General features: G+C 54.1%; 2 protein-coding genes across 2 annotated transcripts; one reads left to right on the forward strand and one right to left on the reverse strand.

The window, feature by feature from the left end:
- Nucleotides 1–684: 684 nt before the first annotated feature.
- CLAFUR5_01162 (E3 ubiquitin-protein ligase TOM1-like) lies at nt 685–12,766 on the reverse strand (the record flags this gene model as incomplete). The annotated part of the gene is made up of 2 exons (XM_047900310.1): nt 685–779; nt 832–12,766. The coding sequence occupies 2 exons, from the start codon at nt 12,764–12,766 to the stop codon at nt 685–687; spliced, it is 12,030 nt and encodes a 4,009-aa protein (XP_047756062.1).
- A 1,339-nt stretch (nt 12,767–14,105) lies between these two features.
- Nucleotides 14,106–15,073, forward strand: CLAFUR5_01163 (uncharacterized protein; the record flags this gene model as incomplete). Its single annotated transcript, XM_047900311.1, has 3 exons — nt 14,106–14,325; nt 14,425–14,813; nt 14,867–15,073. The coding sequence occupies 3 exons, from the start codon at nt 14,106–14,108 to the stop codon at nt 15,071–15,073; spliced, it is 816 nt and encodes a 271-aa protein (XP_047756063.1).
- Between the last annotated feature and the right edge of the window lie 144 nt (nt 15,074–15,217).

Here is a 15,217-nt window from a genome sequence, read left to right on the forward strand (position 1 = left end):
GGTATCGTATCAATGTCGGTCACGCTTGCAAGAATGGAATGTATGTAAATTGCCCCCACGGTGCATGGGTGGTGCCTCCCTGGGGCGACAGTGACGCGTGTGGCGAATGGCAGACTCTGACGCTGCACACGGCACGTGGTCAACGTGAACATCAAGCAAGCGTGTCGAGAGCAGATGATTGCAACAGCACATGGAATATAGCATGTGTCGGAGAAGGTCGTCGTCGGCCGTCCGCAGCAGCACCGCAATCGCAGCTCTGAGGTTGCTGCTCCGAAGCGGAATTCATGTTCGAGTGACCGGGCGGACACAAGTCGCGGCAATCATGTGGCACGGCCACGCATGTGATCCAGCGCCTGCGAGAGTCTCGACTTCATCCTCCAGGTGCTCAGAAAGCGTGGGTCCGAGGTGTTCACCGCGAGGTGAGGAGAAACGAAGCAGACTCGGTTCGAATGTTAAATACACGTCAGAACTGTATCTACGAGCTATCGTGGTCATACATCGACAAGCCACACTGTCTCGACAGGACCTGCACTTCCGTGTCGCAGAGCTGGCTGAACTTCATTGCCTCATGAAATGATCGATGCGCCTGCTAAGCTACCGCTCGTAACGCCCTTCCAAATGCTGGACATCCCCAAACAACGCCATGGTCGCTCTAACTCCTAACCCATATGCGCTAGATTACATCTAAGCAAAACCAAAGTATTCGCTTCCAGCGGTAATAGCAGTGTATAGCTGCTGTCTGAGGTGTTCGTAGCTTTCGTACTCGGGGAGATCAAGCTCTGTAAAAGAGGTCAGTATCAATTCTGTACTGCGTCGTGGGAGTCAACTTACGATTGAAGCAAGTGTGACTTGATGGCAACTTCTCCTTGTTGCTGTAGTCGCGGTGGATGTTGAACTTGGCAAACCCATTCATACCCTCAAGTTCCTTGAACCCGTTCAGAGGCACTTTGCTGGTGCCTGTGACGAATTGCAGCAGCTTCGCCTTCTCTTCCTTGTCAAAGCTGCGGACTGCTCGCCAGAACCATTGGATTTGCGGCGATGTCGGCTGATAGTTGGTGTAGTCCGTGTTGTTCTTCCAGTCGTCAACGTCAATGTCAGGCAGACCGGAAATGAGCAGTTCTAGCTCCTGCTCATTGAAGATAGAGATCAGCTCAGCAGGGATGATCTCGTGGAAGCCTTCGAGGAAGTGGTCGATCTGCTGCTGTACAGACTTGATGAGACGGTGCTCCACCACCAGACGGACGTAGTCTTGCTTGTTGTCTTCCGTCACGGAAATGTCGCGGCCACCGGGCACCAAATCGATCGTCTCAGTGACGCCAAATTTGTCCACGTCAACGGAAAAGGTCTCAAAAGCAACGTCGGTAATGTCGTTCTCCAGGATCCACACCAGTGACTTGTAGTAGTCGAGGTCCAAGGTCTCCATGTCCTTCAGAGATACATTCTTGCCCAGCATCTTTCTGTAGACAGCCCTGCTGAAGTGACAATCCAGCACACGGTTCTCGTAGAGCGCCTTTCCGATGATGCGACCAATGAACTTGAAGAACAACAAGTGCTCGGGATTGACCTCACTGAGGTTATTTGGGTGAAAGGTCGTGCGGTCAGACGCAACGGGGTTGAACAATGCGTAGTCGGCGTTGAACATTTGACGAGCCATGGCGGCGAACCATTCGCGTGAGACACCGCCAGCATCGATACCCTCTTCACCGTGGAAGCGGATGTTCAGCTTGCCGTACTTGATCTCATTACCTGTCTTGTAGTACAAGGACTTGAATGAGTCAAGGAAGACCTGATCACGCCGCACACTGAGTTGCAGAGATGGATGCGAGACTCGCACTTCAGCTCGCCGATCGTGAAGCTTGCGACTGAAGTAGTTGCGCTTGTTGTCAAACTCCAGAACTTTGGAATTCTTGGCAAGAACGGACAAGTTGCCGTTCATGAGCTTCGGGTTGTTGCGGATGAGCTCGTTGAGAACCTTGCGATGGTCCTCGGTGAAATTGAAGAACAGACCCTCCATCCGTGCTTCTGGCGGTGGTGTACTGACGGTCGTATCGAGTGGTGTCGTCAGCGTTTGCGAGGTTTCTTTGAGAGCACTGTTGCGGCACACAACCATCAGAGCTTCGATAAGAGGCAGCAGGATAGTCGCAACGTTGACCATGTTGCCACGTTCACGGATAGCAGTGAGACAGACACTGAGGCTATGCCAAAGCTTGTCGAAAGTAGCACTCTCGTAAAATGTGGCCAGTATGTCGTCCTTGAGCTTTTGGTCGATTTCAGGCCCTGGTGAAATCGATGTCTGTGCGGTAGGAGTTCGTTTGGGATCAAAGAGGTGGTCCAATGCAACCAACACACGTAGAAGCTTCCTTTGCTTCGAGCCGGCAGACGAGAAGCTCGCCAAAGCCATGCCTTGAAGGTCTGTGCCGGTCTGTGCAGAGTCGATCTGCTTGGACAGCTCCTCTAGATCTGCAAGAAGATCTTGGCTCAACTCTTGTGCTTGTCGGATGAGTTCCTTGCCAAAGACCTCTTTTGCGCCAGGGACCGCTGAAAGGTTCTTAATGATATCCAGGGTATCGCTGAAAGTCTTGCTTGGGCATTCACGAGCAGCCAAGATGTTGACCACTAGTCGAATGTTCTCTTCGGGAACATCGGGCGGAAGAGGTGTCTTCTTCTTCTTTGGCTCCGCTTCTAGCTCAGCCTTCGCTTGCCCTTCGTCAGTCTGCGCCTCAGCAGAAGCAGCGGGAGCCTGGCCCGCACTTGGCACGACGTCTGTTGTAGTCTCCTGCATCAGCACGTCGGAAGTGCTTGTCTGAGGTCGCTCAGCGCTCTCGGTGGCGGTGTTGTCACCGGTCTGGGCCTTCTCCAACTCGTCCTGGGCTTCCTTGGCGCGCTTGACCAAAAGCTGCAGCGGCTTGGTGACCTGCACGAGCAAGGACGCCAGAGTTTCCATCACCGTGATGTTCTCGGTGATGAGTTTGCGATCAAGCAATGCAAGGAGAGCATTGATGGGGTACCTAGCAGCCTTGCTCTCGCGCCCCTTGCCCTTCTTGGCGGTCTTGATCTTCTGGCTGGTGGTAGTCTCATGCTCGTTCAAGAAGAATGACTTTACACGTTCATTGTCGGTAGCAAGAGCGTTGAGTGTTCCGAGACATTGCTGAACAATGTTCAAGGGTGACAGCTCGGTGCTCGGCGCTATCACGCCTGCCTGACCCGTGTTCGTGCGCTTTAGAGGAGTTACAGATGGCTTCTTGTCTTCAGCTGGCTGCTTCGCACGTAACGACAGCTGCGCAAAGCTACGCTCGACAGCATTGACGTCGGCAGTGCCATCCTGAAGAATTGAGAGCAGGATACTGATGACCTCCGCACGATTCGTCGTGTTCTTGCTGACCTCGGACAGGATGCTGTGGAGGTTGGTTTTCGACTTGTTGTTCAATGACACGAACATCAGTCGCAGCAGCGTGGCCACGCCCGACTTGCTCAAAAGTTGTGCAACTGGACGTCGTTGTCTGCTGGGCTCGCGTTCCGCAGCGTCCGCGCGTGCTGCAGCAGGACCGTTCAGAACTCGAGCGCCTGCGCTTTCTAGCCCTCGCCGGTCTGCACGTGGAATGCGTCGATCACCAAACAACGCGCGAGCTTCAGCTTGAAGATCATCTGGCAATGCGGCGAGGACAGAATCGTCGGCTTCCATCAATACGGCCTGACGAAGAGCTGGCTCAAGCATTGCCATGAAGTCGGCATTGTTCATATCTTCTGGCTGCGCCTGTGCACCTTGGTCTCGCTCACGGCGACGCGCTTCATCGCGCTCTCTCCGTCGGCGCTCTGCCTGCTCTGAGCGCAGCAGCTCTTGCTGGATGTCTCTTGGCAAAGCTTCCAAGAACTCACGGCTGATCTCACTTGGGTTCTCGCCAGACTGTATCTGCTGGGACCTCTGTAGTTGAAATTGCGACATGACGACTTCTTCCCTCATCTCCTCCGGTAGGGCCTCGATGTATTCGCGATCAATGCCGAGGTTGGTAATGTCCATTTCGCGACCTCTGATCGTAATGGTGACTCGCTCAGCGGAAGACTCGTTGGCGGGTGCGCTCTCTGCGGGTGCCTCACTGGCAGGCGCGGCCAATGACTGTTGCTCTACACCTTCCATCTGCTTAGGCACCTCTTCTTGTGCGTGCTCGGTGGCTTGCTCCGCTTCCTCGCGAGCACGAATTTCTTCTTCCTCGCGCTCTTTAGCCTCCTGCGCTTCACGTTCTTTCTTCTCCTGAGCCTCACGTTCCGCTTTCTCGGCTTCCTCTTTCTTACGTGCTTCTTCCGCAGCCTTTTCGGCGGCAGCCTTGCGTTCGGCCTCTTCTCGCTCTTGAATACGCTTTGCCTCCATGGCGGCAGGTACCAATGCACGAAGGACGGCAGAGATTATCCGTCCAGCCTTCTCCGCGGCTTTGCCTCCTGGGAAGAGCATACGCGCTTCTTCGTGCCAGCGGTTGACAGTCGAGCTGGGGCGGAAGTCGACAGCCTGAGCTTCCTCGTTGTGTGTTGTTCCTCGTTCATTGATGCGACTGCCCGGAAGTACTTGAGGCCACGTCCCGAGAAGCTGATCTCGCCAAGGTCGAGTAGGGTCGATATCAATCATGCCGCGAGGAGCTCCACGCCCGCCTGCTTGGATGCCGAACACCGGCGGCAAGGCAGCCAAGCCATGCATCGCGCCTGGGTCGACATTGATGTTGATCACACCTCCGGGCCCTGCGTGGCCGATGTGAGATAAGATCTCGGGCAGACCATTGTCGCCACGAGGCATTCCAAAGGCGCGACGAGCAGTAAAACGAGCAGGCATATCTCCTGCGTCACGGTCGCGTTGGACATTTCTTCCTACGCCGCCGTCACGCTGGAGCAGTGGGTTGATGCCATCCTCATCGCGGGCGTTTGGCGTTGCGCGATGCGAGCGCATAGCCCCGGTAGGCCTGAACTCGCCGCCGCCACCAATCATGCCGAGCATGTGGTTTAGATCGTGGTGGTGACGGTGGTGGTGGTGATGCGCTCCTCGGATCATCGCTGCAGGAGGATGGCCATCCCATGCCCACCCGCCTTCCTGGTCATCTTCTTCCTCGTCCTCTATCTCTGGCTCGTACACGATGTCCTCGGCAAAGTCAACCTCGTCCTCCTCGTCCTCGTCATCTTCTGGGGCTAGTTCGTCCTCGAAGAACTCTTCTTCGTTGCCGCCACCTATGTCGATTCTCACGATCCCGTCAAGATCCCCGTGGTCTGATGGGTCTTCACCGCCAAGGACTTGTGCGATGTGTTCCAACGGTCCTCCGTGAGGTGAGCCGCCGTCACCAGGTTCTCCGAAGTCCATACCATCATCTTCCCAGTCGGCCTCGTCCTCAGCAAGCATCTCATGCTCGCCAATGCTGGCGTTGTCGTCGTCACCAGTTATCTCGTCCATTTGGTCGCCGAAGTCTGCTTCGCCATCGGGATCCGTATCACCACCGTCCTCATCATCGTCAGACATCTCGTCGTCGTCGTTACCAGACTCATCTTCCCCATCATCGCCCATGTCAACTTCGATCTCAATGTCACCAGGCATACCTTCGATCTCACCCATGTCACCAAGCTCATCGTCTTCGTCTTCATCGCTGACGACTTCGCCATGGTCTGGGATTTCTTCCTCGTCGTAACCCTCTTCGTAGTCGTCCATATCATAGTCCTCTTCTTCATCGTCGGAATCCGAAGACTCATCGTCGTCTTCATCGTCATCGTGCTGCCGAGCTTCAAACATGCCTAGCGACGAGCCTCGAAAGAGATCTGGAGTCTGCTCACGCTCGTCGTCATCGTCGGTCTGGTCTGTTTCGGAGCTGGAGACATCGTCCTCATCGGCACTTGTCCCAGTCCCTTCGGTGGAAGATAATTCGGAAGTTTGACTCAAGGTGACGCCTCTCTCCGTGAGTTGCTTGAGCGGAGACAGTATGTACTTCACAGCTCGCTTGGCATTCGGAAAGTTCAGATCGAGTTCGGCAAGTGCTTGCGTGAGCGTGGCGATGAAGTTCTTCTCGATCATGAGCCTCGCCATCTGCTGCTGGGCACCATAATAGCCTTGAGCGACGGTATTTGATCTTTGCAGGTCGGCCTTGTCATTCAGCATTCGATTGAAGAGCTCGCCCAACGACAGCAACCGTGAATATCGGTGATCAAGCGACTCGCGCTGGTCTTTCGTGACCTCGTTGAAGACACGCAGAGCGTGGTCAAGTACGAATTTCCGAACAAAAGTCAGCTCTGTCTCTTGTTCTGCAAACCCAGTCGAACCCAACTCAATCATGCGGGCATTCTTCGTCAGCTGTTCAGGTGTCTTGGCGCATAGGGCCACCAAGAGTTGTGTCGCCGCATTTGAAGTTGCGACTTTCTTGCGATGAGCCACGTCGTCCCTATGCTCTAAAGTGCCGACCGGCAGGAGCGTTTGCAGCAGGTAATGAATCGTGCCGGCTCGCGGCTTTGATGGGGTCAACGGCTGACTATCCATCTTCCGAGAGAAGTTGATGAATTCAACTTTCGTCCTGTTGTAGGAACTAACAAGTTCTGCAAGACACTGCAAGATGAAGCATCGGTAGACGTAGATTGCATGTTCTTCGGCTTTGAAGCTCACCGGCTTGCCAGACTTGTCGCCTGGCTCTGCTGACGGCGTTGTGGAGCTGGCGCTGGTACTGCCTGATGGGGTGGCATCTGTCATCTCGATATCTGAGACTGCAGCGTCGCCAACAAGCGTCTCCTTGGTGCTGTCTTTTGAGCTTTGCGGAGGCTTGTCCTCGACATCCTTGTAGTTGGTGAGCTCCCGCAACAGAAAATTCACCACACCATCTGTTGTCTCCACGCTGGGTGCCTTAGGCTCAGACGGCTTCTGCGCAGAAGAGCCTCCATTTTCGTCCGGTTGAGCCTCGGCTGAGGTATCATCGCCAGGCCCGCGTGTGGGCTGCGCATCGGAGCCAGACTCGCGTTCTTTCTTCAGGACAAGGCCTTGTGGCCGATGAGTCTGGCCATCGAAGCGTACGATCTCCAACATTTCTTGAGTTACTTCCACGAAGATCCGTGAGTTACGATGCACCAGGTGACTCAGTGAGCGACAATAGCTGCCGGTCTCGAGCGCGCGGCCTGTGCGATGATTCTCGAGCGTGACCCTGATCTCCGTGCGCATGATTTGTCGTATCATGTCATCGTCTTCGATCATATGTCGCAAAAGGAGCAAAAGTGATGCTTGAAGCTTCTCGTCAACGTGTCCAGCAAGCTGCCTGATCATTAGGAACAACCTGCTCATAGGTTGCTTGTCGCTGAGGCGCTCCGCCAGGTCTCGCTTCCGCGTAAGGACGACTAAGACGCGAGATACAGAAAGTGCTAGCGTGACATTCTTGCCAATCTTCGGCAGTATATCGATCATGGAATCAAATAGCTCGGAGCGGAGGTTTTGAGCCACGACTGGCTCAGGGAGTGGTGGCACAGGCATTGGCTTCAGTGGATCATCTGCAGGCGGCGCTTCCCATTCGATCTCGATGGGCTGCTCGTCTTCTGCCAGCACATTCTCGATGATGAGCAAAATCATCTCAATCCAAGGTGCATCTTCGACCTTTTGATCCGGCTCGAGTCGGACCCAGCTGACCAGATTGTCGAAATACTCCTTCAACTCGTCCAAGGTGGAATCGAAGAAGTCACGGTCTTGCAATATCAAAGCCACCAAGTGTGCATAGGCGTGGATCTTACGGCCAGCTTCCTTGCTGGGCTCTTCTGCTTGCAGAGACATCAGTGAGGATACGAGAGTAACGCCGATCTCTTGTCGCGGATTTGCACCCTCTCCAGTCTTTGCGACTGCTGCTTGTATCAAGTCCGACAGCTCAAACGTCAGGGCTGGCTGAGTGCTCAGCACATCCAGGCAGCGATCGACAAGGTCGTCACGAACCTCTATACGCCTGTCTTCCAAGTCATCGGCTGTGACATACAGTTCCTTTGTGTCTTGAGCACGAAGTTTGAATGACGCCAGAACAGATGAGTCTATCATGGAGCTCAGATCATCCTCGGTCAGTCCTGGTGGGAGGTGACCGAGGGAGCCCTGGTTGGCATCTTCTTCATCTGATATGAGGTCGTTGTCCGACGACAGCGTAAGATGTGCATTGCCGTTTGCATCCATGGAAAGCGGTGGTTCTCCGCCTGGTGCTTCTTGTGCCATCACATGACTGTTGGTTGAATCCAGTGCAGAAGGCTGATGTCCACTGTCCGCATTAGATGCGCCGGACATCTCCACGTCAGGTCTGCTGTCACCATCAGCGGCTTGGCGTAGACCGGATGCACCGCTTGGGTCTGCGGGCGCAGGATCATCCGGAATAGGGAAACGAGGAACTTCTTCGTGATCATTACGAAGTCGTGCATATGCTTCAGAGGCAGGTCCGCTGCTGCTGCATCTGTAGAGCGCCTCGCGGCTGAGCTCATTGCTGATACCCAAGGCGTTGACAAGTCTGTCGAGGCCATCCTTGCTGTGAAGCTTGAATTCGACTTTGTTCGCAGGCACCCGTCGACTGGCACGCTGATTTCGACGCAGCGCCCTCTCTTCGCCATCGGCTTTTAATATGATGCGCAAGATGTCCACGACGGCTCGCATGTCACGGTCTTCGAGCTGCTCGATGTTTTCCGAGTGCCAGATCTTGCTGATGGCCGGGATGATTGCGTGCCGTAGCTCGACTAGAAACTGTGCAGGTGTAAAGTAGTCCGGAAGGTTATGGTCTCTCACAGTGATCGCACCGGTCTGTGTAGTCTCTGTGATGCATTTGGTTCGCACTACTTGGCCGTAGAAGCCCAAGAGTTGGTGCACAGCATCCCTGACATGTGGCTCAACGTTGTTCTGTCCCTGCTGTTGTGCCAGAAGCTGCATCAAATGATCGAGATAATCGTTCAGCTTGTCAAACCCACCGTTGGTGTAGAACTTGGCAAGAACTAGAGCAAGTGCTTCTTTGGTTCCATACGGTTCCATCGAGAGAGAGTTGCGCAGGACGACTCTGCTGAACTTGACAAGCATGGGAGCAAGATAGCGGATACCCATTGACTTGTCTTCTGGGTCGTGTCGGCGGAAACCAAGCTCCCAGATCAGCGCCTTCGCCAGGTGCTCTGCAACGAGCATTGCGTGTTGCTTGGTGTTCGCATCCATGCGCTTCGTCACAATTGCTTGCCCGAGCGAAGAGAAGAACGACTCGATGCCCATAGGGACTTGACTCACGAGATAGCGGATGACCCTCAGATTCTTCTCAGCGAGCACATCTTCACGACTCCTCTGAGCACTTGTGCTGTCACCATTGGATTCTGAGGCAGAGGCCCGTAAACCATCGGCATGCTTCTCCGCGGCTACTTCCACCCTACCGTTGGCATCCACACGACGCATGATGAAAGGTTTAGGGTCGGTCCGCCGCTTCTGCTCATCAGATAGCCCTGACGTTACAAGGAGCTGTTCCCAGACGCATGTTGCATGAACTCTGCTCAATCCGTCAATGAGCTCGACGTAAATCTCTGTGAAGTTCAAACTCGAGAACAGATGATTGTTCTGGTTACCGTGCCGAAGAGTATATGGTGGGGGTGCCAGGACTCTGCCTAGAATATGGGTGAACAGATGTGTGTTGACGAGGCTTTTGGCCATCGAGGTGGCATCAACTCCATCCTGGGATGAAGAGTCTGCAGCTGTCGTTCCGGACAGTTCGATGAAGCTGGCAAATGCGCTGTTGTGACTCTGGCAGTCACGTAGCTCTTTGAGCCCAGTGGTTGCCCATTGTGTGCGCCTGATGATGCTAGGCAGTACAGCTTGTGGACGAGCCTCGCATAAAGCTTTGAAGACTTGCGCGATCTTGTTGAACAGCGGATGGGCCACATAGTCGTACGGGTTAGCAGCGCACATCGCGACATCCAGCAGTATTTCGACTCCAGCGTCATCGCAAAAGGCGCTGCACATGGCGCTATTGTGGAAATAAGCATCCAAGAACTTGAAGCAAGCGCTCATGAAGGGAATGGCGGGTGCGTACTCGCGCTCGTCTTCTGTTCCGTCATCGTCAATGGGCGCAGAATCCTTTCCAGGCCGGAATTCGTAAGATCCAGAAAGAGCCTTGTCAAAGTCCGCATGAGGTGCGCCTTGCATAGCTCCTTGGCCTCCGGCGACACGAAGCTTGCCGTCTACCCTCTCCCACAGCTTCGTGCCGTGGTGCATGTGCTTTGCCATGATGTTACAAAGATCTTTCAGACGCCGTAGCATATTGAAGACCGCAGCATTGATGTGTGGCTTGAGGCTTGGGTGATGTCGAGAGAGCTCGTCGAAGGCTTGACCAATATTGGCGGCGTGCTGGCCTTCATCTTCCATGGCACGCACATGTGCTGGAGATAGGAAAAGATCAAAGTACTTGACGATGGCGCCAGACGCGAGGAAAAGCCGCATGCCGGCCTCGTTCAAGCAGATGGCGCCAAACGCATTTGGCAAGGCAGTCATCACATCGCCCACCGGGAGAACACCGTCGATTTGGGGATAAAGGGGCTCTCCACTGGCTTCGACTTCAAGGCCTTGCGTGGCACTGACCGGTTTGATGTCAGCGGTGGCAGGTAGCTCATCCGGCACTTTCTGGCCCGTGACGGATTCGAGCAGACTCTTGCTGAGGCCTGCCTCGCCAATGACCTGGTAGCTTGTGGGCTCATTATGGATGAAGTGGCTGATGATCATTACCGCCGACCACCACACGTTCGAGCCGAAGACCTTGGCGTGTTCGATAACATTTCGAAGCGCGCCCAAGATCTGCGGCGTGTCGATAAGATTCCTGAGCAACCGGTCGTGAGTGCCTGTGTTGTTCTCAAACATATGCGCGGTGTTCTTGAGAGCTTGTCGCAAGGTGGACTGTTGATAGAAGGGGATTTCGTAATCAACGACCTTTGACTTGAACTCTGATGGCAGACCCTTGCCATTGCGAGCGTTCTCGAGCGATGCATCCACCTCGTACGATGTCAGATCGGCAATGATGTCCAGACCCTTGACCTGAGCTAGAGTCTGAAAAGCGTTAGGTATCTGGTTGGTGAAGGTGTCGAAGAACTGAAGCACGCGCTCATGGAACTTTTCTGCTCGACCGGTGCGAAGGGTTAGAGCTTCAATGAGTATGCCAATGATGCCGGCTTGCACCATCTTCTCACCATACCTCGCTTGCGCGTTGGACTGCAGTAAACTGCTGATAAGATCGAAGATGGTGTCTCGCCATTCTACCTCCTGTAGTTCTGCCCGGTCGTCGGAATGCTCGTTCATACCGAGGCTTGAAATGAGCTTGCGGATTTCATAGTACAGGACTCCATGGTTCACAGTGATTGCGAGGGCATCTGCCACTTCGGAGGCCTTTTGTCGGGTCTTGGTCAATGCTTCAAGTGTGATGAGCACCGCAGTCTTGGATTGCAACGTGAGCGCTGTTTGCTTGGCGGTCGCAGGTTGCAGAAGGTCACATAGTTGCGATGCCAAGTGGAAGCGCCGTGGCTCTTCAGCATCTGGTGTACCAACACGTTCTTGAAACTTGGAATCTGTAAGAGCATACGCCAGATTTGCAATAGCAAGCAGCCGTAGCTCCAGGAGTTGCTGCGGAGTGACCTCTTGTGATGCAAATGCCTTGGCTATCCTGACGCGAGCGAGAAGCTCGTAACGCATATCCGTTGGCACAGCCGGTAAAGCATCCTTGAGCAATTCCCAAGCAGGCAAAGCGCCCACTCTGCTGGCCGATATGTGGAATAGTTTATGTGCATTTAATGCTGAACCATCGACTTCGCGCGACTTGCTTGGAGTGGCGGAGACATCGTTCGCGCTGACACTCCTATCGCCAGGTGAAGGACGTTCTCTCGACGGACCAAGATTTGAGGTTCTCCTCGCAGGCGTTGGGGTGGCGGGCGAAGCCTCGGTGGCCTGGTATGATGGCGCCGGATGCGAGGGCGGCGCCGACTCGTAGTAGGTGAGGGCAACGCTCGACATGTTGTTTCTTGTCGAAGGTGCGATCGAATCCTTTGCAATGGAGACCAAGTCCGAGGGATTGAAGACTGCGGTCTGTGACGCCTTCTCTCTGCCCTTACCAGGTGTTGTTCCTGGGACAGGGCCCGACATGTAAGGCTTTGGAAACGGCATCGCAATCTTATGCAAGTTATCGATGTTGAGGTTGTAGTGATTCGCAAGAAGCACTGCCTGAGCACTTGGATGGTGATTCTTGTATCGGGCGACTTGGTAGCGCTGTGCAAGGCGCAGGCTCAGCTTGAGGCACTGCTGTAGCAGCGTCAAGGATGTTGTATGAAGCAAGTCGTTGACATGAGTACTGCTGGCGTACAAGCTGCGGTTGCCACAGTGCTCAAGGAGCACCCTCGTGAAATGCAATACCGTCTCGATCAGCTCGCGATCACCCTCGCCCGAAAATGCTGCCGCATCCAGCTCTTCATCTTTAGCACCTATTGATGGATAAGGCATGCCCTCCTCGCCATCGCCTTTGTGCAGCAGCCGTCGCTCGAATGGCTGTGTCTGTGGTCCCTCAGTGAGGGCGTACTCGCTGTTGAATAGCTCCAGCACATGGTCGAATCGGTCCAGCAGTGGTATCCAGTGGTAGAGATCGCCACGCGGCAGAGGCCACTGCTGCGGAAAGGTGCTCAAGTGTGCAGGTAGCTGATGGAGCGGGGTCTCTATTGCTCGCTGCACGAAGTCTCTGACGAACGGCGAGAGTGTTGATGTATGCCGCTCTGTGGCGGCTTTCTTGATCCTCCCCATAACGCCCTGCGCCGCGAGCAGCGCGGTCCCGTGTGTTGTGTCCTTATCCTGAGCGAGTCGCCTCTCGTCTTACTGCAATCGGTTTTGGCAGTTGCAGTTGCAGGGTGCAGGTCGATGGTCGGTGGATGTCGGTTCGATGGAGTCTGGGTAATGACGAGACGGCGGTGGTCGAATGCGTTTGCCAGACAGTGAAGGCAAGATGGGGCAGAACTCCGTCACGTGCAACGATGACTGCTGGGCCACATGCAGGTTGCTGGAGTAAACGGGAGAGGTGTGTGGCTGTTTGCACGATGTGTCGGTGATGCTGGTGGAAGATCGGCTGGCTGGCTTGCCTGCTGACTTGCTTGCTTGCTTGCTTGCTTGCTTGGGAGTCGGTCGTGCTTGCAGCTCAGTCGCAGTCGCAGTCGCAGTCGCAGAGTGGCGCGGTGCAGGCGCGGACTCCGTCGAGGTGCAGGCTAGTACGTCTAAATGTCAATCGCGTGCATGTAGCTGCCGGGTGTGTGAGAGGTGTGTATGTGCAGGTGGGTGTCGAGTGATGAATCGCATGTGCTCTTGCTCTAAACTTCAAGTAAAGCTTCCAGAGACAGCTTCGCCGCCAAGAAAACGCGAACGCGCCGGTGACGTTCTTTCCGCCCACATGTACATGTACATATGTAGCTGCCTGAGAACATCCTCGATCCAGCACAACGATAACATGGAACACCACCGTGCTGACATCAATCTTTAGTGAACGACTGCACGACTATTGCGATACATTGATCAGCCTTCCCACAATCTGGCCACATTCACAGGTCTTTTTTGGCGCATGCACGCTCCTCGTAGCGTCCTCCGAGCCTGCAACGAGCATGCCCGCTGTATGTTCAGGAACCACACATGATTGTAAGATCCAGCGCCGTGTTGGAAGACGACATGACTGTCGGCATGCGGGACCGAGTTGTATATCGTTCGTCCCCATCCTTGTCTTGGCATGCCTCGACTCTACACTCTCTACTTGTCTGCTGTTGCATCTGTACAATGCTTACCATACAATAGTATGCCACACATGTAGGACTAAATTTGTCGTGCTTGACATGTGCTTCTCGGTCGGACTGCCATGCTTTCGCATGTGGCCGTTGTGCATCAATGCTTTGCCTCCCTATTGAGTCCATCAACGCTTGAGATCTTTGCTATTGCGACGAACAACAATTTCAGTGATCGCACACCTAAGAGCTTGATGTCTTTCCCGATCAAGCATCTTGTTCTTGTTGACATTCCTTTATCACTTTCCGCATTCGACAGCTCTTTGTTCAGCCGTGCCAACCACTGATACAATATTTAGCAAGATTTACCACCGCAAATAATGGCCAAGCGCACAGCAGAAGACGCCTCCAGGTCGACATCAGCTGCTTCGCAGACGGAAGAGGGTCAGGAACGGCAGGTAAAGAAGCGCAGGACAGATGGTAGCGTGGCCAGCCCAGCAAAGAAGGCAACAGCAGCTCCTCGCCAAACGAAGAAGACCAAGGGTGCTACTCCTGATGTCGGCCCTAAGCGAGAACCACAACCAAAGCGGTTGGATAAAGGTAAGATCTTACATGAGCATTGTGCCCTCGCTGCCGTGGCCTCTGCCACGCCATTGCGACAGCCCTTGAGCATAAACTGACATTGCATGCCTTTCACAGCTCTCACAAACAAGATCAAACAAGTAAAGGCCTTCCGCACCGAACATGACTCCGACAACAATCTCCTCACAAGGTCCGAGCACAACTCCAGCCGTATCGTCATAGCCGAGTCAGCGCTGGCAGGCGCCTTAGTGGCAATGGCCTCAGACTGGGGTGTGGAAGAGACCTACCTCGCTGCGTTTCTGGACACTGAAGGTGCCGTAATTAAGCGATTCAACAAAAGACACGAGTACGAAGAGGTTATTACGAAACTGCCAATGCTGGTCCTGGATCTAAGCAAGACCACCATCCTTATCCAGGCTATAAACCTCAAAATCGAAGGCCATGGTCTCGAGAATGTGAATCTGCTACAACTGCAGCTCGAGATCTATATGGAGCAGTTATCTGAGGTATATCATTAATGTCAATGAGATTGCTTGGACACAGCTAATGCCTCTGCCAGTTCGGTGGAAAACAGCTATACCATGCTACCGAGGAGGCTGAAGTATGGACCACCGACGACGATCAGCTTATCGTTGATCACAAGGCCCACGAAGAAGCGGCGACTACAATGGAGACGCGTGCGGACTCTCCGACTGATATGCAACCGCTTCAGGAAGTGCGTGATACCAAGGCTGGGGAGCAGGAGATCGCCCGGAAGGATTCGTGAAGCGCACGTTGCACTTCACAATCACGCCACAGACATTGAGAAAGACATACACGCTCTCGAATCGCTCATCATACAGTAAACGTGTCTATAAACCTGAGTGGGGTATCATAATCTCACAGCCAGCCAAGCAACTCTAGCGTCAAG

The sequence above is a fragment of the Fulvia fulva genome, chromosome 1 (assembly GCF_020509005.1).
Source record: "Fulvia fulva chromosome 1, complete sequence".
Classification (NCBI taxonomy): Eukaryota; Fungi; Ascomycota; class Dothideomycetes; order Mycosphaerellales; family Mycosphaerellaceae; genus Fulvia; species Fulvia fulva.